The sequence below is a fragment of the Anomaloglossus baeobatrachus genome, chromosome 11 (genome assembly GCF_048569485.1).
Source record: "Anomaloglossus baeobatrachus isolate aAnoBae1 chromosome 11, aAnoBae1.hap1, whole genome shotgun sequence".
In the NCBI taxonomy this organism is placed as follows: domain Eukaryota; kingdom Metazoa; phylum Chordata; class Amphibia; order Anura; family Aromobatidae; genus Anomaloglossus; species Anomaloglossus baeobatrachus.
The window spans coordinates 4,684,748-4,712,639 of record NC_134363.1 but is presented as its reverse complement, the minus strand read 5'-3'; the positions used below and the strand labels follow the sequence as shown (position 1 = coordinate 4,712,639).

Here is a 27,892-nt window from a genome sequence, read left to right as displayed (position 1 = left end):
CTGCAGCTCTGGAGGAAAAGACCTGATGTAAAAGCGGAATAGTGAGTGCAGCTCAGGAGATGACTGGAGGATAAGACACGATGTATTGATGACCACCCGCTTGCTCCAGGCGCCTTTCCTGCAGAGTATTGGGGGATGCCCGGGAGGAGCCGTTGAGACTTCGCTCGGGGTCTTTTGTCACTTTATTTCCCATCAGATAAATAATTTCTATTTCTTTTTTACACAAATAAAACATCAAAGTCGTCAAAATGCAAAAATTGGAGTTGGTGTCCTACGAAGGACCAAAAAATCCTACCGTCTAAGCAGTACCCCTGTGTGGACACATTAGTAACGCCGCACAGTGACCGCCCGCAGCTGGCCGCTCACACGGGGACATGCCGCACAATGGCTGGCCGCTCACACGGGGACATGCCGCACAGTGACCGCCCGGTGCTGGCCGAGGTGAGGTCACACAGGGAGACGTGCCGCACAGTGACCGCCCGGCGCTAGCTGCTTTCACATAGGGAGACATGCCGCAGTGACCGCCCGGCGCTAGCTGCTTTCACATAGGGAGACATGCCGCAGTGACCGCCCGGCGCTAGCTGCTTTCACATAGGGGGATGTGCCGCAGTGACCGCCCGGCGCTAGCTGCTTTCACATAGGGAGACGTGCCGCACAGTGACCGCCCGGCGCTAGCTGCTTTCACATAGGGGGATGTGCCGCAGTGACCGCCCGGCGCTAGCTGCTTTCACATAGGGAGACATGCCGCAGTGACCGCCCGGCGCTAGCTGCTTTCACATAGGGAGACATGCCGCAGTGACCGCCCGGCGCTAGCTGCTTTCACATAGGGAGACATGCCGCAGTGACCGCCCGGCGCTAGCTGCTTTCACATAGGGGGATGTGCCGCAGTGACCGCCCGGCGCTAGCTGCTTTCACATAGGGGGACGTGGCATGGACGATGCATAGAGGGGGCTGGACAGTGACCCCGTCAGTTCTGCGCTCTTGTGCATTGATTGACATCCTGAGAATAAAGTTCACCGCCCGGCGTCCGCGCAGCACTCGCCAGGTCCAGGCTGCTGTATAAATAAGAGTCATCCGGCTCCGGCCTTCACACCGCGGGGGAGGGGTACAGCCCCCTTTATTATTAAGTGCTGGAGAGGGAGGAGGCGGCTGCAGGAGGCGGTGTCCGCTCCCCGGGCGGGGCCCCGGCCGCAGAGAGGATTGGTGCATATGGCTCAGTTTCAGTCTTCTGTACCGGGGCTGGAGACAGGAAAGAAAAGATGAAAAGTCCTGTCCTGAGAGTTCAGCTCCGCAGGCCGGGGGGGTGGCGGAGTGGTCCTCACCTTCCGGGGCTGGGATGGGTCCCTCCATCATGCGGGGGCCAGCAGCGCTGAGGAGACATGCAAACACATGATTGGTGCGCAGGAGGCGGAGGCACTTGTGTCACATGACACTACAGCTCTTACCTGATTTGTTGCGTCTGTTTCTATCTTAATTTCGGGATACGCGGAGTCTCCGCTCAATCTGCGGCCGTCTGGGTGGGGGCTGCGCGGGAAACCTGGCGCAGAGAAGCACAATTACACCTCATCAATGAGAAAACTCCAGATGGCGCTCACGAGGGCTCATCCACCGCCCCTCAGTAACAGCCGCGGAGGGCGATGGATGAGGAGGAGCAGCGGCGGCCGGTGATGGGGGCGCTCCTCGTACAATGCACCGCCAGAGACCACCGCTGACCGCCCCTCAGTAACAGCCGCGGGGCGATGGATGAGGAGGAGCAGCGGCGGCCGGTGATAGGGGCGCTCCTCGTACAATGCACCGCCAGAGACCACCGCTGACCGCCCCTCAGTAACAGCCGCGGGGCGATGGATGAGGAGGAGCAGCGGCGGCCGGTGATGGGGGCGCTCCTTGTACAATGCACCGCCAGAAATCACCGCTGACCGCCCCTCAGTAACAGCCGCGGGGCGATGGATGAGGAGGAGCAGCGGCGGCCGGTGATGGGGGCGCTCCTCGTACAATGCACCGCCAGAAATCACCGCTGACAGCCCCGCTCCCTACAGTCTGCGCTCGGGCGCTGGACGGCCCCGCTCCCTACAGTCTGCGCTCGGCCGCTGGACGGCCCCGCTCCCTACAGTCTGCGCTCGGCCGCTGGACGGCCCCGCTCCCTACAGTCTGCGCTCGGCCGCTGGACGGCCCCGCTCCCTACAGTCTGCGCTCGGCCGCTGGACGGCCCCGCTCCCTACAGTCTGCGCTCGGCCGCTGGACGGCCCCACTCCCTACAGTCTGCGCTCGGCCCCGCTCCCTACAGTCTGCGCTCGGCCCCGCTCCCTACAGTCTGCGCTCGGCCCCGCTCCCTACAGTCTGCGCTTGGCCCCGCTCCCTACAGTCTGCGCTCGGCCCCGCTCCCTACAGTCTGCGCTCGGCCGCTGGACGGCCCCGCTCCCTACAGTCTGCGCTCGGCCGCTGGACGGCCCCGCTCCCTACAGTCTGCGCTCGGCCGCTGGACAGTCCCGCTAAACAATGGTGGCTGAAGACTAAGGGGAGGAGGGGTAAGGGGATGCTCGTGTGACGGGTGCAAGCAGTACCGAAAAAGTGGCCACCCACTTACTGGACACAACAATCACAGGTCACTGCAGCTCCTCTGCACAGGCGCCTATCACCCGTCCTACAGTAGACTGCTCCTCTGCACAGGCGCCTATCGCCCGCCGTACAGGAGACTGCTCCTCCTCTGCACAGGCGCCTATCACCCGCCCTACAGGAGACTGCTCCTATAGAATGATGCGTTTCATCACCTGATGCGCTCCCTCCGCTGGCGGTGCTCACACTGCTTACGCTGTCTTCCAGCCACGTGCTGTATATAAAGGAGTCGCGCTTGTGAGGCGTGCCCGCGCTGGAGCCACTTTCCTGCAGAGAGAAGTCAGTGAGAGATCATCAATGTACACACACAAGCCCGTCCCGTCCCCGCACAGGCCACAAGCCCATCCCATCCCGACCCCGCACAGGCCACAAGCCCGCCCCGTCCCGACCCCCGCACACGCCACAAGCCCGTCCCGTCCACGCCACAAGCCCGTCCCGTCCCGACCCCGCACAGGCCACAAGCCCATCCCGTCCCGACCCCGCACAGGCCACAAGCCCGCCCCGTCCCGACCCCGCACACGCCACAAGCCCGTCCCGTCCCGACCCCGCACACGCCACAAGCCCGCCCCGTCCCGACCCCGCTCAGGCCACAAGCCCGCCCCGTCCCGACCCCGCACAGGCCACAAGCCCGCCCCGTCCCGACCCCGCACAGGCCACAAGCCCGCCCCGTCCCGACCCCGCACAGGCCACAAGCCCGCCCCGTCCCGACCCCGCTCAGGCCACAAGCCCGCCCCGTCCCGACCCCGCACAGGCCACAAGCCCGCCCCGTCCCGACCCCGCACAGGCCACAAGCCCGCCCCGTCCCGACCCCGCACAGGCCACAAGCCCGCCCCGTCCCGACCCCGCACAGGCCACAAGCCCGCCCCGTCCCGACCCCGCACAGGCCACAAGCCCGCCCCGTCCCGACCCCGCACAGGCCACAAGCCCGCCCCGTCCCGACCCCGCTCAGGCCACAAGCCCGCCCCGTCCCGACCCCGCACAGGCCACAAGCCCACCCTGTCCCGACCCCGCACAGGCCACAAGCCCGCCCTGTCCCGACCCCGCACAGGCCACAAGCCCGCCCTGTCCCGACCCCGCACAGGCCACAAGCCCGCCCTGTCCCGACCCCGCACAGGCCACAAGCCCATCCTGTCCCGACCCCGCACACGCCACAAACTTGGAGCTGAGCTAGCCACAACTGGTGGTCACGCTCCACCTGTCTGGTCTCCAGCTGTAAGACGGGCCTCCGAACCTTTCAGGCTCAGGGAAGGGGCAAGTGGTGAGTGACCCGCTGCAGAGCCGGGTGCTGCGCTGTCTACTGCAGAGTGGGGACTGGCTCCTGGAGGACTCTTGGGTGGGCTCCTCCTCGCCGTGTCCATAATTGCCAGGTTGTGTGCTATCCTCTGTAGAGCTGTTCTCTGGCGTCGGGCTCCTGGCTCCTCGACGCTGCACACAGCACCGTCCTCTTCTGCTCCGGCCATAGCATTGGCCAGCTCTTGAGCTTTGCGGCTCCTGGTGCCATCAGCCATTCTTGCAGACTTTGGTCACTGACACAGAACTGACACCTGATGCACCCACACACCGCACAGTGTCTGCACTCTAAAGACTGCCGGCAGCAGCTGGAGTGTCAGTGTCTGGGGTCTCACACACGCTTATTTCGATCCCACCCCTGCCACCAATCTGTCAGGGGCCGGAGGGGGGGAGGGGGGGGGGGGCTGGATCAGGGACTGTCCCAGTTTAATGTTGACACCTTGGCTGCACATTTGCGGGGTCTGCAGGCGGTTGCAGGGAGGGTTATATACAGCGCAGCTGACATGTATGAATGTCATCATTCTCAGCACAATCCTCACACCCGCTGACTCCTACACCACAGTATGTGCAGGTGCCATTACCAAGCCAGGGTCATCCTCGTCGAGCAGTTCACCTTCCTCCACCACGCTGGCAAAGCTGCTGGCACTGGACGATGAGCGGGAGAAGTCTCTCTGGGTCTCGGCTCTGGCCCCCGCATCCACCCTGTGAGACAGAGAGGGTCAGTATGGGGCCTGTGCTGGGAAGGCTCCCGGCACTGCAGGACCAGCACCTGTTCTTTGTTGTGGGCATCTCCGGAGAGCTGTGATTGGACGAGTTGTCAGATTTGGGCTCCTGGGAGGCGGTGCCACTGTCCGGAGTCTTCAAGGGGCCAGTTGGACTTTCACTGAAAAACATGTATCCAAAGTGAGTGTACCGCCATCCTCTGACATACCCCATCCCATCTCTGCCACGTCTCGTCCCATTCCATCCCATCTCTCTCCTGCCCAATCCCATCTCTGCCACGTCCCATCCTTGCCCTGCCCTATCTTTACCCCATCCCATCCTCTCTCCCGCCCCATCCTAAATGTGCCCCCGACCACTCACCGCTTCTCCTGCACCTCCTGGATGTTCTCGATGCCGATGGCGCTGCTGCGGCGGGCGCTGAAGGGACCGGACTTCTTCCTGGTTGGACTTTTCCCGGGGACGATCAAAGACTGGAAAATATGCTTGTCCTTAATCTGCGGCCGTGTTCCCAGATCCCCCCACCCCATGGCCAGAGTGACAATACACTGCACCCCCCCACCCCACCCCGCGGCCAGAGTGACAATACACTGCACCCCCCCACCCCGCGGCCAGAGTGACAATACACTGCACCCCCCCACCCCGCGGCCAGAGTGACAATACACTGCACCCCCCCACCCCGTGGCCAGAGTGACAATACACTGCACCCCCCCACCCCGTGGCCAGAGTGACAATACACTGCACCCCCACCCCGCGGCCAGAGTGCCAATACACTGCACCTTCCACATCCCGCAGGCTCCGCTGCGTTACAATGTAGCATTGCAGTGAGTCATGACACACCAGCACAGACGTCTTGGCCTTACCTGCACTGGTACATTGTAACAAACCCACAGTTGTATGCAGAACAAGACCCATAATGTAAACCATAAACATTTTTATTCACTGACAGCAAGCAGAGGGCCGCTCATTAACGAGGATCTTATGACTGCATGTTACGCTATCAGAGGAGATTACTGCCGCTGCGGCCGATCCATGAGGTTTGTTGGTCAGTCCCCGCAGCCATGGTCTGCACGCAGCTCTCGATCATCCACGCCTCACGTGACCCCGCAAACCTGAACCCAAAGCCGGAGCCATTATCCACCTCTTCTATGGTTCCTATGCCTATGGCACTCCCGCGGCGTCCATGCCGACCGGCAGCTCTCCCTGGCACAAGCAATGACTAGTGAGCAGGAGGGAGTGCGGCACAAAGACACGGAAGCGGTGAGGAAAAGACATCACATGGGGCGGAAAAAAACAAAGGAGCCAGAAATGTGCACGAAACACGAAGACGGATAATGATGGCGAGTCAGGAAGAGAAGAGAGAAAAAGAAAAAATCATGCACAGATCACACCGCGGGGCAGGACCCCACCAGCCAGCCCCCCCAAATATCCTCAGGATATCTAAACTGGACCCATCAACCCAGATTACCGAATCTATAGCCATCCCCCAAAAATGCCTCAAGCTGCGGACCCTCAAAGGACTGATGTATAAAAGAGAAGAGGAGAGAAAGAGCAGAGAGCGCGGAGGGAGGAGAAAAAGAGAAGAGAGTGCGGAGGGAGGAGAAAAAGAGAAGAGAGTGCAGAGGGAGGAGAAAAAGAGAAGAGAGTGCGGAGGGAGGAGAAAAAGAGAAGAGAGTGCGGAGGGAGGAGAAAAAGAGAAGAGAGTGCGGAGGGAGGAGAAAAAGAGCAGAGAGTGCGGAGGGAGGAGAAAAAGAGAAGAGAGTGCGGAGGGAGGAGAAAAAGAGCAGAGAGTGCGGAAGGAGGAGAAAGAAGAGCAGAGAGTGCGGAGGGAGGAGAAAAAGAGCAGAGAGTGCGGAGGGAGGAGGGAGGAGAAAAAGAGAAGAGAGTGCAGAGGGAGGAGAAAAAGAGAAGAGAGTGCGGAGGGAGGAGAAAAAGAGCAGAGAGTGCGGAAGGAGGAGAAAGAAGAGAGAGTGCGGAGGGAGGAGAAAAAGAGCAGAGAGCGCGGAGGGAGGAGGGAGGAGAAAAAGAGAAGAGAGTGCGGAGGGAGGAGAAAAAGAGCAGAGAGCGCGGAGGGAGGAGGGAGGAGAAAAAGAGAAGAGAGTGCGGAGGGAGGAGAAAGAAGAGAGAGAGTGTGTGGAGGGAGGAGAGAGAGGAGAAAGAAGAGAGAGTGTGTGGAGGGAGGAGAGAGAAAAGAAGAGTGTGGAGGGAGGAGGGAGAAGAGTGTGGAGGGAGGAGGGAGAAGAGTGTGGAGGGAGGAGGGAGAAGAGTGTGGAGGGAGGAGGGAGAAGAGTGTGGAGGGAGGAGGGAGAAGAGTGTGGAGGGAGGAGGGAGAAGAGTGTGGAGGGAGGAGGGAGGAGGGAGAAGAGTGTGGAGGGAGGAGGGGAGAAGAGTGTGGAGGGAGGAGGGAGAAGAGTGTGGAGGGAGGAGGGAGAAGAGTGTGGAGGGAGGAGGGAGGAGGGAGAAGAGTGTGGAGGGAGGAGGGAGAAGAGTGTGGAGGGAGGAGAGACGTCTTTAGGACTCGTTCTGTGAATCAGATGTAGGCTTCATCTTGAAGATACCGTGCGCTTCTTCTGCGGTGAGTGACGCCATATCTTACACTATCTGTGCTGTTATCCACTCTCCTCTGTTACCTACACGGGAGGTGTTCCCTCTGCCCCCAGCAGCCAGTGAGAATGTAGATGTATAGAGGGGGCACGTACTATTCCTGGGGGCCGCGGATTAGAATGTACATGTATAGAGGAGGCACGTACTATTCCTGGGGGCCGCGGGTTAGAATGTACATGTATAGAAGGGGCACGTACTATTCCTGGGGGCCGCGGATTAGAATGTACATGTATAGAGGGGGCACGTACTATTCCTGGGGGCCGCGGATTAGAATGTACATGTATAGAGGGGGCACGTACTATTCCTGGGGGCCACGGATTAGAATGTACATGTATAGAGGGGGCACGTACTATTCCTGGGGGCCGCGGATTAGAATGTACATGTATAGAGGGGGCACGTACTATTCCTGGGGGCCGCGGATTAGAATGTACATGTATAGAGGGGGCACGTACTATTCCTGGGGGCCGCGGATTAGAATGTACATGTATAGAGGGGCATGTACTATTCCTGGGGGCAGCGGATTAGAATGTACATGTATAGAGGGGGCACGTACTATTCCTGGGGGCCGCGGATTAGAATGTACATGTATAGAGGGGCACGTACTATTCCTGGGGGCAGCGGATTAGAATGTACATGTATAGAGGGGGCACGTACTATTCCTGGGGGCTGCGGATTAGAATGTACATGTATAGAGGGGGCACGTACTATTCCTGGGGGCAGCGGATTAGAATGTACATGTATAGAGGGGGCACGTACTATTCCTGGGGGCCACGGATTAGAATGTACATGTATAGAGGGGGCACGTACTATTCCTGGGGGCCGCGGATTAGAATGTACATGTATAGAGGGGGCACGTACTATTCCTGGGGGCTGCAGATTAGAATGTACATGTATAGAGGGGGCACGTACTATTCCTGGGGGCCGCGGATTAGAATGTACATGTATAGAGGGGGCACGTACTATTCCTGGGGGCCGCGGGTTAGAATGTACATGTATAGAGGAGGCACGTACTATTCCTGGGGGCCACGGATTAGAATGTAGATGTATAGAGGGGGCACGTACTATTCCTGGGGGCTGCGGATTAGAATGTACATGTATAGAGGGGGCACGTACTATTCCTGGGGGCCGCGGATTAGAATGTACATGTATAGAGGGGGCACGTACTATTCCTGGGGGCCGCGGATTAGAATGTACATGTATAGAGGGGGCACGTACTATTCCTGGGGGCCGCGGATTAGAATGTACATGTATAGAGGGGGCACGTACTATTCCTGGGGGCCGCGGATTAGAATGTAGATGTATAGAGGGGGGCACGTACTATTCCTGGGGGCCGCGGATTAGAATGTACATGTATAGAGGGGGCACGTACTATTCCTGGGGGCCGCGGATTAGAATGTAGATGTATAGAGGGGGCACGTACTATTCCTGGGGGCCGCGGATTAGAATGTAAATGTATAGAGGGGGCACGTACTATTCCTGGGGGCCGCGGATTAGAATGTACATGTATAGAGGGGGCACGTACTATTCCTGGGGGCCGCGGATTAGAATGTACATGTATAGAGGGGGCACATACTATTCCTGGGGGCCGCGGAATAAATGTACATGTATAGAGGAGGCACGTACTATTCCTGGGGGCCGCGGATTAGAATGTACATGTATAGAGGGGGCACGTACTATTCCTGGGGGCAGCGGATTAGAATGTACATGTATAGAGGGGGCACGTACTATTCCTGGGGGCCGCGGATTAGAATGTACATGTATAGAGGGGCACGTACTATTCCTGGGGGCCGCGATTAGAATGTACATGTATAGAGGGGCACGTACTATTCCTGGGGGCCGCGGATTAGAATGTACATGTATAGAGGGGGCACGTACTATTCCTGGGGGCCGCGGATTAGAATGTACATGTATAGAGTGGGCACGTACTATTCCTGGGGGCCGCGGATTAGAATGTAGATGTATAGAGGGGGGCATGTACTATTCCTGGGGGCCGCGGATTAGAATGTAGATGTATAGAGGGGGCACGTACCATTCCTGGGGGCCGCGGAATAAATGTACATGTATAGAGGGGCACGTACTATTCCTGGGGGCCGCGGATTAGAATGTACATGTATAGAGGGGGCACGTACTATTCCTGGGGGCCGCGGATTAGAATGTACATGTATAGAGGGGCACGTACTATTCCTGGGGGCCGCGGAATAAATGTACATGTATAGAGGGGGCACGTACTATTCCTGGGGGCTGCGGATTAGAATGTACATGTATAGAGGGGGCACGTACTATTCCTGGGGGCCGCGGAATAAATGTACATGTATAGAGGGGCACGTACTATTCCTGGGGGCCGCGGATTAGAATGTACATGTATAGAGGGGGCACGTACTATTCCTGGGGGCCGCGGAATAAATGTACATGTATAGAGGGGGCACGTACTATTCCTGGGGGCCGCGGATTAGAATGTACATGTATAGAGGGGGCACGTACTATTCCTGGGGGCCGCGGATTAGTACGTGCCCCCTCTATACATGTACATTCTAATCCGCGGCCCCCAGGAATAGTACGTGCCCCCTCTATACATGTACATTCTAATCCGCGGCCCCCAGATAGTACGTGCCCCCTCTATACATGTACATTCTAATCCGCAGCCCCCAGGAATAGTACGTGCCCCCTCTATACATGTACATTCTATTCCTGGGGGCTGCGGATTAGAATGTACATGTATAGAGGGGGGCACGTACTATTCCTGGGGGCCGCGGATTAGAATGTACATGTATAGAGGGGGCACGTACTATTCCTGGGGGCCGCGGGTTAGAATGTAGATGTATAGAGGGGGCACGTACTATTCCTGGGGGCCGCGGATTAGAATGTACATGTATAGAGGGGGCACGTACTATTCCTGGGGGCCGCGGATTAGAATGTACATGTATAGAGGGGGCACGTACTATTCCTGGGGGCCGCGGAATAAATGTACATGTATAGAGGGGCACGTACTATTCCTGGGGGCCGCGGGTTAGAATGTAGATGTATAGAGGGGGCATGTACATTCTAATCCGCGGCCCCCAGGAATAGTACGTGCCCCCTCTATACATGTACATTCTAATCCGCGGCCCCAGGAATAGTACATGTATAGAGGGGCACGTACTATTCCTGGGGGCCGCGGAATAAATGTACATGTATAGAGGGGCACGTACTATTCCTGGGGGCCGCGGATTAGAATGTACATGTATAGAGGGGGCACGTACTATTCCTGGGGGCCGCGGATTAGAATGTACATGTATAGAGGGGGCACGTACTATTCCTGGGGGCCGCGGATTAGAATGTACATGTATAGAGGGGGCACGTACTATTCCTGGGGGCCGCGGAATAAATGTACATGTATAGAGGGGCACGTACTATTCCTGGGGGCCGCGGGTTAGAATGTAGATGTATAGAGGGGGCATGTACATTCTAATCCGCGGCCCCCAGGAATAGTACGTGCCCCCTCTATACATGTACATTCTAATCCGCGGCCCCCAGGAATAGTACATGTATAGAGGGGCACGTACTATTCCTGGGGGCCGCGGAATAAATGTACATGTATAGAGGGGCACGTACTATTCCTGGGGGCCGCGGATTAGAATGTACATGTATAGAGGGGGCACGTACTATTCCTGGGGGCCGCGGATTAGAATGTACATGTATAGAGGGGCACGTACTATTCCTGGGGGCCGCGGGTTAGAATGTACATGTATAGAGGGGGCACGTACTATTCCTGGGGGCCGCGGATTAGAATGTACATGTATAGAGGAGGCACGTACTATTCCTGGGGGCCGCGGATTAGAATGTAGATGTATAGAGGGGGCACGTACTATTCCTGGGGGCCGCGGATTAGAATGTAGATGTATAGAGGGGGCACGTACTATTCCTGGGGGCCGCGGATTAGAATGTACATGTATAGAGGGGGCACGTACTATTCCTGGGGGCCGCGGATTAGAATGTACATGTATAGAGGGGGCACGTACTATTCCTGGGGGCCGCGGATTAGAATGTAGATGTATAGAGGGGGCATGTACTATTCCTGGGGGCCGCGGATTAGAATGTAGATGTATAGAGGGGGCACGTACTATTCCTGGGGGCCACGGATTAGAATGTAGATGTATAGAGGGGGCACGTACTATTCCTGGGGGGCCGCGGATTAGAATGTACATGTATAGAGGGGCACGTACTATTCCTGGGGGCCGCGGGTTAGAATGTAGATGTATAGAGGGGGCACGTACTATTCCTGGGGGCCGCGGATTAGAATGTACATGTATAGAGGGGGCACGTACTATTCCTGGGGGCTGCAGATTAGAATGTACATGTATAGAGGGGCACGTACTATTCCTGGGGGCCGCGGATTAGAATGTACATTTATAGAGGGGCACGTACTATTCCTGGGGGCCGCGGATTAGAATGTACATGTATAGAGGGGGCACGTACTATTCCTGGGGGCCGCGGATTAGAATGTAGATGTATAGAGGGGGCACGTACTATTCCTGGGGGCTGCGGATTAGAATGTACATGTTTAGAGGGGGCACGTACTATTCCTGGGGGCCGCGAATTAGAATGTACATGTATAGAGGAGGCACGTACTATTCCTGGGGGCCGCGGATTAGAATGTAGATGTATAGAGGGGGCACGTACTATTCCTGGGGGCCGCGGATTAGAATGTACATGTATAGAGGGGGCACGTACTATTCCTGGGGGCCGCGGATTAGAATGTAGATGTATAGAGGGGGCACGTACTATTCCTGGGGGCCGCGGATTAGAATGTACATGTATAGAGGGGGCACGTACTATTCCTGGGGGCCGCGGATTAGAATGTACATGTATAGAGGGGGCATGTACTATTCCTGGGGGCCGCGGATTAGAATGTACATGTATAGAGGGGGCACGTACTATTCCTGGGGGCCGCGGATTAGAATGTAGATGTATAGAGGAGGCACGTACTATTCCTGGGGGCCGCGGATTAGAATGTAGATGTATAGAGGGGGCACGTACTATTCCTGGGGGCCGCGGATTAGAATGTACATGTATAGAGGAGGCACGTACTATTCCTGGGGGCCGCGGATTAGAATGTAGATGTATAGAGGGGGCACGTACTATTCCTGGGGGCCGCGGATTAGAATGTACATGTATAGAGGGGGCACGTACTATTCCTGGGGGCCGCGGATTAGAACATGTATAGAGGGGGCATGTACTATTCCTGGGGGCCGCGGATTAGAATGTACATGTATAGAGGGGGCACGTACTATTCCTGGGGGCCGCGGATTAGAATGTACATGTATAGAGGGGGCACGTACTATTCCTGGGGGCCGCGGATTAGAATGTACATGTATAGAGGAGGCACGTACTATTCCTGGGGGCCGCGGATTAGAATGTAGATGTATAGAGGGGGCACGTACTATTCCTGGGGGCCGCGGATTAGAATGTACATGTATAGAGGGGGCACGTACTATTCCTGGGGGCCGCGGATTAGAATGTACATGTATAGAGGGGGCACGTACTATTCCTGGGGGCCGCGGAATAAATGTACATGTATAGAGGGGCACGTACTATTCCTGGGGGCCGCGGATTAGAATGTACATGTATAGAGGGGCACGTACTATTCCTGGGGGCCGCGGGTTAGAATGTAGATGTATAGAGGGGGCATGTACTATTCCTGGGGGCCGCGGATTAGAACATGTATAGAGGGGGCATGTACTATTCCTGGGGGCCGCGGATTAGAATGTACATGTATAGAGGGGGCACGTACTATTCCTGGGGGCCGCGGATTAGAATGTACATGTATAGAGGGGGCACGTACTATTCCTGGGGGCCGCGGATTAGAATGTACATGTATAGAGGGGGCACGTACTATTCCTGGGGGCCGCGGAATAAATGTACATGTATAGAGGGGCACGTACTATTCCTGGGGGCCGCGGATTAGAATGTACATGTATAGAGGGGCACGTACTATTCCTGGGGGCCGCGGATTAGAATGTACATTTATAGAGGGGCACGTACTATTCCTGGGGGCCGCGGATTAGAATGTACATGTATAGAGGGGGCACGTACTATTCCTGGGGGCCGCAGGTTAGAATGTAGATGTATAGAGGGGGCACGTACTATTCCTGGGGGCCGCGGATTAGAATGTAGATGTATAGAGGGGGCACGTACTATTCCTGGGGGCCGCGGATTAGAATGTACATGTATAGAGGGGCACGTACTATTCCTGGGGGCCGCGGATTAGAATGTACATTTATAGAGGGGCACGTACTATTCCTGGGGGCCGCGGATTAGAATGTAGATGTATAGAGGGGGCACGTACTATTCCTGGGGGCCGCGGATTAGAATGTAGATGTATAGAGGGGGCACGTACTATTCCTGGGGGCTGCAGATTAGAATGTACATGTATAGAGGGGCACGTACTATTCCTGGGGGCCGCGGATTAGAATGTACATTTATAGAGGGGCACGTACTATTCCTGGGGGCCGCGGATTAGAATGTACATGTATAGAGGGGGCACGTACTATTCCTGGGGGCCGCAGGTTAGAATGTAGATGTATAGAGGGGGCACGTACTATTCCTGGGGGCCGCGGATTAGAATGTAGATGTATAGAGGGGGCACGTACTATTCCTGGGGGCCGCGGATTAGAATGTACATGTATAGAGGGGCACGTACTATTCCTGGGGGCCGCGGATTAGAATGTAGATGTATAGAGGGGGCACGTACTATTCCTGGGGGCCGCGGATTAGAATGTACATGTATAGAGGGGGCACGTACTATTCCTGGGGGCCGCAGGTTAGAATGTAGATGTATAGAGGGGGCACGTACTATTCCTGGGGGCCGCGGATTAGAATGTAGATGTATAGAGGGGGCACGTACTATTCCTGGGGGCCGCGGATTAGAATGTACATGTATAGAGGGGGCACGTACTATTCCTGGGGGCCGCGGATTAGAATGTACATGTATAGAGGGGCACGTACTATTCCTGGGGGCCGCGGAATAAATGTACATGTATAGAGGGGGCACGTACTATTCCTGGGGGCCGCGGATTAGAATGTAGATGTATAGAGGGGGCACGTACTATTCCTGGGGGCCGCGGATTAGAATGTACATGTATAGAGGGGGCACGTACTATTCCTGGGGGCCGCGGATTAGAATGTACATGTATAGAGGGGGCACGTACTATTCCTGGGGGCCGCGGATTAGAATGTACATGTATAGAGGGGGCACGTACTATTCCTGGGGGCCGCGGAGTTAGAATGTACATGTATAGAGGGGGCACGTACTATTTCTGGGGGCCGCGGATTAGAATGTAGATGTATAGAGGGGGCACGTACTATTCCTGGGGGCCGCGGATTAGAATGTACATGTATAGAGGGGGCACGTACTATTCCTGGGGGGCCGCGGATTAGAATGTACATGTATAGAGGGGGCACGTACTATTCCTGGGGGCCGCGGAATAAATGTACATGTATAGAGGGGGCACGTACTATTCCTGGGGGCCGCGGATTAGAATGTAGATGTATAGAGGGGGCACGTACTATTCCTGGGGGCCGCGGATTAGAATGTACATGTATAGAGGGGGCACGTACTATTCCTGGGGGCCGCGGATTAGAATGTACATGTATAGAGGGGGCACGTACTATTCCTGGGGGCCGCGGATTAGAATGTACATGTATAGAGGGGGCACGTACTATTCCTGGGGGCCGCGGGTTAGAATGTACATGTATAGAGGGGGCACGTACTATTCCTGGGGGCCGCGGATTAGAATGTAGATGTATAGAGGGGGCACGTACTATTCCTGGGGGCCGCGGATTAGAATGTAGATGTATAGAGGGGGCACGTACTATTCCTGGGGGCCGCGGATTAGAATGTACATGTATAGAGGGGGCACGTACTATTCCTGGGGGCCGCGGATTAGAATGTAGATGTATAGCGGGGGCACGTACTATTCCTGGGGGCCGCGGATTAGAATGTACATGTATAGAGGGGGCACGTACTATTCCTGGGGGCCGCGGATTAGAATGTACATGTATAGAGGGGGCACGTACTATTCCTGGGGGCCGCGGATTAGAATGTACATGTATAGAGGGGGCACGTACTATTCCTGGGGGCCGCGGATTAGAATGTAGATGTATAGAGGGGGCACGTACTATTCCTGGGGGCCGCGGATTAGAATGTACATGTATAGAGGGGGCACGTACTATTCCTGGGGGCTGCGGATTAGAATGTACATGTATAGAGGGGGCACGTACTATTCCTGGGGGCCGCGGATTAGAATGTACATGTATAGAGGGGGCACGTACTATTCCTGGGGGCTGCGGATTAGAATGTACATGTATAGAGGGGGCACGTACTATTCCTGGGGGCCGCGGATTAGAATGTACATGTATAGAGGGGGCACGTACTATTCCTGGGGGCCGCGGATTAGAATGTAGATGTATAGAGGGGGCACGTACTATTCCTGGGGGCCGCGGATTAGAATGTACATGTATAGAGGGGGCACGTACTATTCCTGGGGGCCGCGGATTAGAATGTACATGTATAGAGGGGGCACGTACTATTCCTGGGGGCCGCGGATTAGAATGTACATGTATAGAGGGGCACGTACTATTCCTGGGGGCCGCGGATTAGAATGTACATGTATAGAGGGGGCACGTACTATTCCTGGGGGCCGCGGATTAGAATGTACATGTATAGAGGGGGCACGTACTATTCCTGGGGGCCGCGGATTAGAATGTACATGTATAGAGGGGGCACGTACTATTCCTGGGGGCCGCGGATTAGAATGTAGATGTATAGAGGGGGCACGTACTATTCCTGGGGGCCGCGGATTAGAATGTACATGTATAGAGGAGGCACGTACTATTCCTGGGGGCCGCGGATTAGAATGTACATGTATAGAGGAGGCACGTACTATTCCTGGGGGCCACGGATTAGAATGTACATGTATAGAGGGGGCACGTACTATTCCTGGGGGCCGCGGATTAGAATGTAGATGTATAGAGGGGGCATGTACTATTCCTGGGGGCCGCGGATTAGAATGTAGATGTATAGAGGGGCATGTACTATTCCTGGGGGCCGCGGGTTAGAATGTAGATGTATAGAGGGGCACGTACTATTCCTGGGGGCCGCGGATTAGAATGTACATGTATAGAGGGGGCACGTACTATTCCTGGGGGCCGCGGATTAGAATGTACATGTATAGAGGGGGCACGTACTATTCCTGGGGGCCGCGGATTAGAATGTACATGTATAGAGGGGGCACGTACTATTCCTGGGGGCCACGGATTAGAATGTACATGTATAGAGGGGGCACGTACTATTCCTGGGGGGCCGCGGATTAGAATGTAGATGTATAGAGGGGCATGTACTATTCCTGGGGGGCCGCGGGTTAGAATGTAGATGTATAGAGGGGCACGTACTATTCCTGGGGGCCGCGGATTAGAATGTACATGTATAGAGGGGGCACGTACTATTCCTGGGGGCCGCGGATTAGAATGTACATGTATAGAGTGGGCACGTACTATTCCTGGGGGCAGCGGATTAGAATGTACATGTATAGAGGGGCACGTACTATTCCTGGGGGCCGCGGATTAGAATGTAGATGTATAGAGGGGGCACGTACTATTCCTGGGGGCCGCGGATTAGAATGTACATGTATAGAGGGGGCACGTACTATTCCTGGGGGCCGCGGATTAGAATGTAGATGTATAGAGGGGCACGTACTATTCCTGGGGGCCGCGGATTAGAATGTACATGTATAGAGGGGCACGTACTATTCCTGGGGGCCGCGGATTAGAATGTAGATGTATAGAGGTGCACGTACTATTCCTGGGGGCCGCGGATTAGAATGTACATGTATAGAGGGGGGCACGTACTATTCCTGGGGGCCGCGGATTAGAATGTAGATGTATAGAGGGGCACGTACTATTCCTGGGGGCCGCGGATTAGAATGTACATGTATAGAGGAGGCACGTACTATTCCTGGGGGCCGCGGATTAGAATGTACATGTATAGAGGGGGGCACGTACTATTCCTGGGGGCCGCGGATTAGAATGTACATGTATAGAGGGGGCACGTACTATTCCTGGGGGCCGCGGATTAGAATGTACATGTATAGAGGGGGCACGTACTATTCCTGGGGGCCACGGATTAGAATGTACATGTATAGAGGGGGCACGTACTATTCCTGGGGGGCCGCGGATTAGAATGTAGATGTATAGAGGGGCATGTACTATTCCTGGGGGGCCGCGGGTTAGAATGTAGATGTATAGAGGAGGCACGTACTATTCCTGGGGGCCGCGGATTAGAATGTAGATGTATAGAGGGGCATGTACTATTCCTGGGGGCCGCGGATTAGAATGTACATGTATAGAGGGGCACGTACTATTCCTGGGGGCCGCGGATTAGAATGTACATGTATAGAGGGGGCACGTACTATTCCTGGGGGCCGCGGATTAGAATGTACATGTATAGAGGGGGCACGTACTATTCCTGGGGGCCGCGGATTAGAATGTACATGTATAGAGGAGGCACGTACTATTCCTGGGGGCCGCGGATTAGAATGTAGATGTATAGAGGGGCACGTACTATTCCTGGGGGCCGCGGATTAGAATGTACATGTATAGAGGGGCACGTACTATTCCTGGGGGCCACGGATTAGAATGTACATGTATAGAGGAGGCACGTACTATTCCTGGGGGCCGCGGATTAGAATGTACATGTATAGAGGGGGCACGTACTATTCCTGGGGGGCCGCGGATTAGAATGTACATGTATAGAGGGGGCACGTACTATTCCTGGGGGCCGCGGATTAGAATGTACATGTATAGAGGAGGCACGTACTATTCCTGGGGGCCGCGGATTAGAATGTACATGTATAGAGGGGGCACGTACTATTCCTGGGGGCCGCGGGTTAGAATGTACATGTATAGAGGGGGTACGTACTATTCCTGGGGGCCACGGATTAGAATGTACATGTATAGAGGAGGCACGTACTATTCCTGGGGGCCACGGATTAGAATGTACATGTATAGAGGGGGGTACGTACTATTCCTGGGGGCCACGGATTAGAATGTACATGTATAGAGGGGGTACGTACTATTCCTGGGGGCCGCGGGTTAGAATGTACATGTATAGAGGGGGCACGTACTATTCCTGGGGGCCGCGGATTAGAATGTACATGTATAGAGGAGGCACGTACTATTCCTGGGGGCCGCGGATTAGAATGTACATGTATAGAGGGGGCACGTACTATTCCTGGGGGCCGCGGATTAGAATGTACATGTATAGAGGGGGCACGTACTATTCCTGGGGGCCGCGGGTTAGAATGTACATGTATAGAGGGGGGTACGTACTATTCCTGGGGGCCGCGGGTTATCCTGGTGGTTGAAGCTGCCGCTGTGGCTGGTGGACACGCTGTGCTGCTTCTTATTGCTGAGGCCCATGGCGTCCATGGACTGACTGCGGCTCCTGATCACTCTCTGCGAGAAAGGAACAAAAGACAATGTGACATCTCCTGTGCAGGAGCGAGCGGCCCGCGTGAGGACGGCTGCACAGGAGCGAGCGGCCCGCGTGAGGACGGCTGCACAGGAGCGAGCGGCCCGCGTGAGGACGGCTGCACAGGAGCGAGCGGCCCGCGTGAGGACGGCTGCACAGGGCCGAGCGGACGTCCCCCCCAACCCCCACAATTATAACATACAAAGAATGGAGGACAGGTGCAGTACTGCTGCACGACCACCGGGAGTCACTGCTGTCATTACAAAGGAGAGAAAGATGATCCACATATCCTGACAATGGGCAGATACAGGGACCCCCCCAATCCTGACAATGGGCAGATACAGGGACCCCCCCATCCTGACAATGGGCAGATACAGGGACCCCCCCCAATCCTGAGAATGGGCAGATACAGGGACCCCCCCCAATCCTGAGAATGGGCAGATACAGGGACCCCCCAATCCTGAGAATGGGCAGATACAGGGACCCCCCAATCCTGAGAATGGGCAGATACAGGGACCCCCCAATCCTGAGAATGGGCAGATACAGGGACCCCCCCAATCCTGAGAATGGGCAGATACAGGGACCCCCCCCAATCCTGAGAATGGGCAGATACAGGGACCCCCCCATCCTGACAATGGGCAGATACAGGGACCCCCCATCCTGACAATGGGCAGATACAGGGACCCCCCATCCTGACAATGGGGCAGATACAGGGACCCCCCATCCTGACAATGGGCAGATACAGGGACCCCCCCATCCTGACACTGGACAGATACAGGGACCCCCCCCAATCCTGACACTGGACAGATACAGGGACCCCCCAATCCTGAGAATGGGCAGATACAGGGACCCCCCCAATCCTGAGAATGGGCAGATACAGGGACCCCCAATCCTGACAATGGGCAGATACAGGGACCCCCCCAATCCTGACACTGGGCAGATACAGCGACCCCCCAATCCTGACAATGGACAGATACAGGGACCCCCCAATCCTGAGAATGGGCAGATACAGGGACCCCCCCAATCCTGACAATGGACAGATACAGGGCGACCCCCCCAGATACAGGGACCCCCCCCAATCCTGACAATGGGCAGATACAGGGACCCTCCCCCAATCCTGACACTGGGCAGATACAGGGACCCCCCCCCATCCTGACAATGGGCAGATACAGCGACCGCCCCCAATCCTGAGAATGGGCAGATACAGGGACCCCCCCCAATCCTGACAATGGGCAGATACAGGGACCCCCCCCAATCCTGACACTGGGCAGATACAGGGACCCCCCCAATCCTGACAATGGGCAGATACAGGGACCCCCCCCCATCCTGACAATGGGCAGATACAGGGACCCCCCCCCAATCCTGACACTGGGCAGATACAGGGACCCCCCCCAATCCTGACAATGGGCAGATACAGGGACCCCCCCCCAATCCTGACACTGGGGCAGATACAGGGACCCCCCCCAATCCTGACAATGGGCAGATACAGGGACCACCCCCCATCCTGACAATGGGCAGATACAGGGACCCCCCCCCAATCCTGACACTGGGCAGATACAGGGACCCCCCCCAATCCTGACAATGGGCAGATACAGGGACCCCCCCCAATCCTGACAATGGGCAGATACAGGGACCCCCCAATCCTGACAATGGGCAGATACAGGGACCCCCCAATCCTTACAATGGGCAGATACAGGGACCCCCCCCAATCCTGACAATGGGCAGATACAGGGACCCCCCAATCCTGACAATGGGCAGATACAGGGACCCCCCATTCCTGACAATGGGCAGATACAGGGACCCCCCCCAATCCTGAGAATGGGCAGATACAGGGACCCCCCCAATCCTGAGAATGGGCAGATACAGGGACCCCCCCAATCCTGAGAATGGGCAGATACAGGGACCCCCCCATCCTGACAATGGGCAGATACAGGGGACCCCCCATCCTGACAATGGGCAGATACAGGGGACCCCCCATCCTGACAATGGGCAGATACAGGGACCCCCCATCCTGACAATGGGCAGATACAGGGACCCCCCCATCCTGACACTGGGACAGATACAGGGACCCCCCCCAATCCTGACACTGGACAGATACAGGGACCCCCCAATCCTGAGAATGGGCAGATACAGGGACCCCCCCCAATCCTGAGAATGGGCAGATACAGGGACACCCCAATCCTGACAATGGGGCAGATACAGGGACCCCTCCCCAATCCTGACACTGGGCAGATACAGCGACCCCCCAATCCTGACAATGGACAGATACAGGGACCCGCCCAATCCTGAGAATGGGCAGATACAGGGACCACCCCCAATCCTGACAATGGACAGATACAGGGACCCCCCCAGATACAGGGACCCCCCCAATCCTGACAATGGGCAGATACAGGGACCCCCCCAATCCTGACACTGGGCAGATACAGGGACCCCCCAATCCTGACAATGGGCAGATACAGGGACCCCCCCCCATCCTGACAATGGGCAGATACAGCGACCCCCCCCAATCCTGAGAATGGGCAGATACAGGGACCCCCCCCAATCCTGACAATGGGCAGATACAGGGACCCCCCCCAATCCTGACACTGGGCAGATACAGGGACCCCCCCAATCCTGACAATGGGCAGATACAGGGACCCCCCCCCATCCTGACAATGGGCAGATACAGGGACCCCCCCCCAATCCTGACACTGGGCAGATACAGGGACCCCCCCAATCCTGACAATGGGCAGATACAGGGGACCCCCCCCCAATCCTGACACTGGGCAGATACAGGGACCCCCCCCAATCCTGACAATGGGCAGATACAGGGACCCCCCCCATCCTGACAATGGGCAGATACAGGGACCCCCCCCAATCCTGACACTGGGCAGATACAGGGACCCACCCCAATCCTGACACTGGGGCAGATACAGGGACCCCCCCCCAATACTGACAATGGGCAGATACAGGGACCCCCCCCCAATCCTGACAATGGGCAGATACAGGGACCCCCCCCAATACTGACAATGGGCAGATACAGGGACCCCCCCAATCCTGACAATGGGCAGATACAGGGACCCCACCCCAATCCTGACACTGGGCAGATACAGGGACCCCCCCCAATCCTGACAATGGGCAGATACAGGGACCCCCCCCAATACTGAGAATCTGAGAATGGGCAGATACAGGGGCTCTGGCTGCACTGACCTTAAGCCCCCCGTGATAATTCTATCTCACCTTGAAAGACTCAAAGAAGCCCCCCGCCACCGCTGCCGTTCTCCATCTTGTCATCGTCACCCGCCGAGTCCCATCATGGACTGGCTGTTAATGTGCAGCTCCTCGTACAGCGTCTCCAGTAGGGCTGCGCGCGTCCGCTCCTGGGGGTGAGGGGAGGTAAGACACGGCCAGAAGACCCCAGCGGACGCTTCTCGGGGGTGAGGGGGAGGTAAGACACAGCCAGAAGACCCCAGCGGACGCTTCTCGGGGTTGAGGAGAGGGAGGACGCGGCCAGAGGACCCCAGTGGACGATTCTCGGGGGTGAGGGGGAGGGAGGACGCGGCCAGGGAACCCCAGAGGACACTTCTCGGGGGTGAGGGGGAGGTAAGACACGGCCAGAAGACCCCAGCGGACGCTTCTCGGGGGGTGAGGGGGAGGGAGGACGCGGCCAGGGGACCCCAGAGGACGCTTCTCAGGGGTGAGGAGAGAGGGAGGACGCGGCCAGAGGACCACAGCGGACGCTTCTCGGGGGTGAGGAGAGGGAGGACGTGGCCAGAGGACCCCAGAGGACGCTTCTCGGGGGTGAGGAGAGGGAGGACGCGGCCAGAGGACCCCAGCGGACACTTCTCGGGGGTGAGGAGAGGGAGGACGTGGCCAGAGGACCCCAGAGGACGCTTCTCGGGGGTGAGGAGAGGGAGGACGCGGCCAGAAGACCCCAGCGGACGCTTCTCGGGGGGTGAGGAGAGGGAGGACGCGGCCAAAGGACCCCCAGCGGACGCTTCTCGGGGTTGAGGAGAGGGAGGACGCGGCCAGAGGACCCCAGTGGACGCTTCTCGGGGGTGAGGGGAGGTAAGACACGGCCAGAAGACCCCAGCGGACGCTTCTCGGGGGGGTGAGGGGAGGGAGGACGCGGCCAGGGGACCCCAGAGGACACTCTCGGGGGGTGAGGAGAGGGAGGACGCGGCCAGAGGACCCCAGCGGACACTTCTCGGGGGTGAGGAGAGGGAGGACGCGGCCAGAGGACCCCAGCGGACACTTCTCGGGGTTGAGGAGAGGGAGGACGCGGCCAGAGGACCCCAGCGGACACTTCTCGGGGGTGAGGGGAGGTAAGACACGGCCAGAAGACCCCAGCGGACGCTTCTCGGGGGTGAGGGGAGGGAGGACGCGGCCAGAGGACCCCCAGCGGACACTTCTCGGGGAGTGAGGAGAGGAGAGGACGCGGCCAGAGGACCCCAGCGGACACTTCTCGGGGAGTGAGGAGAGGGAGGACGCGGCCAGAGGACCCCAGCGGACACTTCTCGGGGGTGAGGAGAGGGAGGGACGCGGCCAGAGGACCCCAGCGGACGCTTCTCTGGGGTGAGGAGAGGGAGGACGCGGCCAGAGGACCCCAGCGGACGCTTCTCGGGGGTGAGGAGAGGGAGGACACGGCCAGAGGACCCCAGCGGATACTTCACTTCTCGGGGTGAGGAGAGGGAGGACACGGCCAGAGGACCCCCAGCGGACGCTTCTCGGGGGTCACAACACTCACCTCCAGCTTGGCAAATTTCTCGGCTTTGTAGCAGGCGTACTCCGCATTGATCAGTTTAGTCAGAAGGAATTCCTGGAAGCTGGAGTCCTGGGAAAAGATGGAGCACAGCCGCCACGTCTGAGGACTGCTGGGACTATTAGTCCACCAGGAAACCAGGATTTCTGACCTACCTTACGGAAAACAGCGGGGTCTGGAAGCGGTGGGCCGAAGAAAGGCACGTCATCCCGGGCAGTGACCGAGACCTGCGAGGAGGAGATCATTACACAACCCGAGGAGCTGGCAAAAGAGGGTGACGGGGGGGGGGTGGGGGCGAGAGCGAGGGAGACAGCGGGGGCGGGGGCGAGGAGAGGGCGAGGAGACAGCGGGGGCGAGAGCGAGGAAGACAGCGGGGGGCGAGGCGAGGAAGACAGCGGGGGGCGAGGGGTGACAGTGCAGACGACAGCGGGGGGGCGAGAGCGAGGAAAACAGCGGGGGGCGAGGAAGACAGCGGGGGGCGAGAGCGAGGAAGACAGTGGGGGGGCGAGGGCGAGGAAGACAGTGGGGGGCGAGGAAGACAGCGGGGGGCGAGGAAGACAGCGGGGGGGCGAGAGCGAGGAAGAACAGTGGGGGGCGAGGGCGAGGAAGACAGTGGGGGGCGAGGAAGACAGCGGGGGGCGAGGAAGACAGCGGGGGGGCGAGAGCGAGGAAGACAGCGGGGGGCGAGGAAGACAGCGGGGGGGCGAGGGTGACAGTGCAGACGACAGCGGGGGGGCGAGAGCGAGGAAAACAGCGGGGGGCGAGGAAGACAGCGGGGGGCGAGAGCGAGGAAGACAGTGGGGGGCGAGGGCGAGGAAGACAGTGGGGGGCGAGGGGTGACAGTGCAGACGACAGCGGGGGGCGAGAGCGAGGAAGACAGCGGGGGGAGGGCGAGAGAGCAGACGACAGCGGGGGGGAGGGCGAGAGAGCAGACGACAGCGGGGGGAGGGCGAGAGAGCAGACGACAGCGGGGGGAGGGCGAGAGAGCAGACGACAGCGGGGGGAGGGCGAGAGAGCAGACGACAGCGGGGGGAGGGCGAGAGAGCAGACGACAGCGGGGGGGAGGGCGAGAGAGCAGACGACAGCGGGGGGAGGGGCGAGAGAGCAGACGACAGCGGGGGGAGGGCGAGAGAGCAGACGACAGCGGGGGGAGGGCGAGAGAGCAGACGACAGCGGGGGGAGGGCGAGAGAGCAGACGACAGCGGGGGGAGGGGCGAGAGAGCAGACGACAGCGGGGGGGAGGGCGAGAGAGCAGACGACAGCAGGGGAGGGCGAGAGAGCAGACGACGGCTGGGGGGGGGGCGAGAGAGAGCAGACAACAGCTGGGGGGGCGAGGGAGAGAGAGCAGACAACAGCGGGGGGGGGGGGGGCGAGGGAGAGAGAGCAGACAACAGCGGGGGGGGCGAGGGAGAGAGAGCAGACAACAGCGGGGGGGGCGAGGGAGAGAGAGCAGACAACAGCGGGGGGGGGCGAGGGAGAGAGAGCAGACAACAGCGGGGGGGGCGAGGGAGAGAGAGCAGACAACAGCGGGGGGGGGGGGCGAGGGAGAGAGCAGACAACAGCGGGGGGGGGCGAGGGAGAGAGAGCAGACAACAGCGGGGGGACGAGGACGCAGAGGGCAAGAGTGAAGACGACACAGGTAAGAGTGCGGAGCCGACACTGCCCCCGCGAGGACACCGAGCTGCCCCTAGGATCAATGGCGTCAGGTACCCGGCCCCACATCACCTCGCGCCCCGTACCTTGTATGCGGTGCGGTCGGTGCAGGCGTTCTCCACTTGCACCACGATGTAGGCGTGCAGGAAGTTGGAGGCGATCATGTCGGGGACAAACGGCGTGTTCTCATCCTGAAACACGATGGCCACGATGTCATTGCCGATGTGTCGCTTACGCTGCAACTAAACAAAATGAGCGAGCGTCACAGGGAGGCCGGGAGCCTCTACAGCGAGCGTCACAGGGAGGCCGGGAGCCTCTACAGCGAGCGTCACAGGGAGGCCGGGAGCCTCTACAGCGAGCGTCACAGGGAGGCCGGGAGCCTCTACAGCGAGCGTCACAGGGAGGGCCGGGAGCCTCTACAGCGAGCGTCACAGGGAGGCCGGGAGCCTCTACAGCGAGCGTCACAGGGAGGCAGAGAGCCTCTACAGCGAGCGTCACAGGAAGGCCAGGAGCCTCTACAGCGAGCGTCACAGGGAGGCAGAGAGAGCCTCTACAGCGAGCGTCACAGGAAGGCCAGGAGCCTCTACAGCGAGCGTCACAGGGAGGCCAGGAGCCTCTACAGCGAGCGTCACAGGGAGGCAGAGAGCCTCTACAGCGAGCGTCACAGGGAGGCCGGGAGCCTCTACAAGCGAGCGTCACAGGGAGGCCGGGAGCCTCTACAGCGAGCGTCACAGGGAGGCCGGAGAGCCTCTACAGCGAGCGTCACAGGGAGGCCGGGAGCCCTCTACAGCGAGCGTCACAGGGAGGCCGGGAGCCTCTACAGCGAGCGTCACAGGGAGGTCCGGGAGCCTCTACAGCGAGCGTCACAGGGAGGCCGGGAGCCTCTACAGCGAGCGTCACAGGGAGGCCGGGGAGCCTCTACAGCGAGCGTCACAGGGAGGGCCGGGAGCCTCTACAGCGAGCGTCACAGGGAGGCAGAGAGCCCTCTACAGCGAGCGTCACAGGGAGGCAGAGAGCCTCTACAGCGAGCGTCACAGGAAGGCCAGGAGCCTCTACAGCGAGCGTCACAGGGAGGCAGAGAGCCTCTACAGCGAGCGTCACAGGAAGGCCAGGAGCCTCTACAGCGAGCGTCACAGGTGAGGCCAGGAGCCTCTACAGCGAGCGTCACAGGGGAGGCCAGGAGCCTCTACAGCGAGCGTCACAGGGGAGGCAGAGAGAGCCTCTACAGCGAGCGTCACAGGGAGGCCGGGAGCCTCTACAGCGAGCGGTCACAGGGAGGCCGGGAGCCTCTACAGCGAGCGTCACAGGGAGGCCGGGAGCCTCTACAGCGAGCGTCACAGGGAGGCCGGGAGCCTCTACAGCGAGCGTCACAGGGAGGGCCGGGAGCCTCTACAGCGAGCATCACAGGGAGACCGGGAGCCTCTACAGCGAGCGTCACAGGGAGGCCGGGGGGCCGTCCACACTACCTGCTGGGCATCGCCCTCGGTGTAGGGCAGTTTGGTGGACACGTGGAACATGATCTCCTTCCCTCGGAAGTTGCAGTAGACAGATTCTGTCCCCGTCTGTCCATGAGCCACGTCCAATCCTCCCCGGAATCTGCGGCATCAGATGTGGCGTCAGAGGGGGAGCAGCTGACGAGACCACCACGACCACGAGACCCCCAACTCACCCCTTAAAGTCCTGCAGGAGAACCCGCTCCCCCCAGCAGCTCCAGGAACTCCACGAAGGCAGCGCCCTCCTGTGTGGTGCTGAACAGCTCCTCCTCGGTGGTCTGCGGACAGGTAAGGGTTACTGGAGACCGGTGGGGGGAAATGGGGAGAGAATGCCCCCCAGAGAAAAAGAGAGACTACCCCCACCCCCCCCTAGAGGGAGAGAGACACAACCCCCGCCCAGAGAGGCAACCCCCCATCCCCCCCTCGAGAGAGACACAACCCCCCATCCCCCCCCCTCTCGAGAGAGACACAACCCCCCCACCCCCCCCTCTCGAGAGAGAGACACAACCCCCCATCCCCCCCTCGAGAGAGAGAGACAACCCCCCATCCCCCCCCCTCGAGAGAGAGAGAGAGAGACACAACCCCCCATCCCCCCCCCTCGAGAGAGAGAGAGAGACACAACCCCCCATCCCCCCCCCCCCTCGAGAGAGACACAACCCCCCATCCCCCCCCCCTCGAGAGAGAGAGACACAACCCCCCATCCCCCCCCCCCCCTCGAGAGAGAGAGACACAACCCCCCATCCCCCCCCCCCCTCGAGAGAGAGAGACACAACCCCCCATCCCCCCCCCCTCGAGAGAGAGACACAACCCCCCATCCCCCCCCCCCCTCGAGAGAGAGAGAGAGAGAGACACAACCCCCCATCCCCCCCCCCCTCGAGAGAGAGAGAGAGAGAGAGAGAGAGAGAGAGAGACACACACACCCCCATCCCCCCCCTCGAGAGAGAGACACAACCCCCCAACCCCCCCCTCGAGAGAGAGAGAGAGAGAGAGAGAGACACACACAACCCCCCATCCCCCCCGAGAGAGACACAACCCCGCCCAGAGAGGCAACACCCCACCCGAGAGAGAGAGAGAGAGAGACACACACAACCCTCCATCCCCCCCCGAGAGAGACAAAACCCCCCCCCATCCCCCCGAGAGAGAGACACAACCCCCGCCCAGAGAGGCAAACACCCCACCCGAGAGAGAGAGAGAGACACACACAACCCTCCATCCCCCCCCGAGAGAGACACAACCCCCCCCCATCCCCCCCAGAGAAAGAGAGACTACCCC

At 58.7% G+C, this 27,892-nt stretch overlaps 1 protein-coding gene across 1 annotated transcript; it reads right to left on the bottom strand.

The window, feature by feature from the left end:
• Window positions 1–164: 164 nt before the first annotated feature.
• On the bottom strand, window positions 165–26,896 carry RAP1GAP (RAP1 GTPase activating protein). Its single transcript, XM_075328469.1, is given in 17 exon segments — window positions 165–1,239; window positions 1,323–1,369; window positions 1,446–1,537; window positions 2,769–2,880; window positions 4,485–4,605; window positions 4,673–4,786; window positions 4,987–5,096; window positions 5,765–5,842; window positions 18,592–18,717; window positions 21,953–21,976; window positions 21,978–22,013; window positions 22,015–22,092; window positions 23,460–23,546; window positions 23,630–23,701; window positions 25,214–25,369; window positions 26,594–26,723; window positions 26,797–26,896. Coding segments are annotated over 16 exon segments (1,323 nt in total). The 5' UTR covers window positions 26,645–26,723; window positions 26,797–26,896; the 3' UTR covers window positions 165–1,220.
• Between the last annotated feature and the right edge of the window lie 996 nt (window positions 26,897–27,892).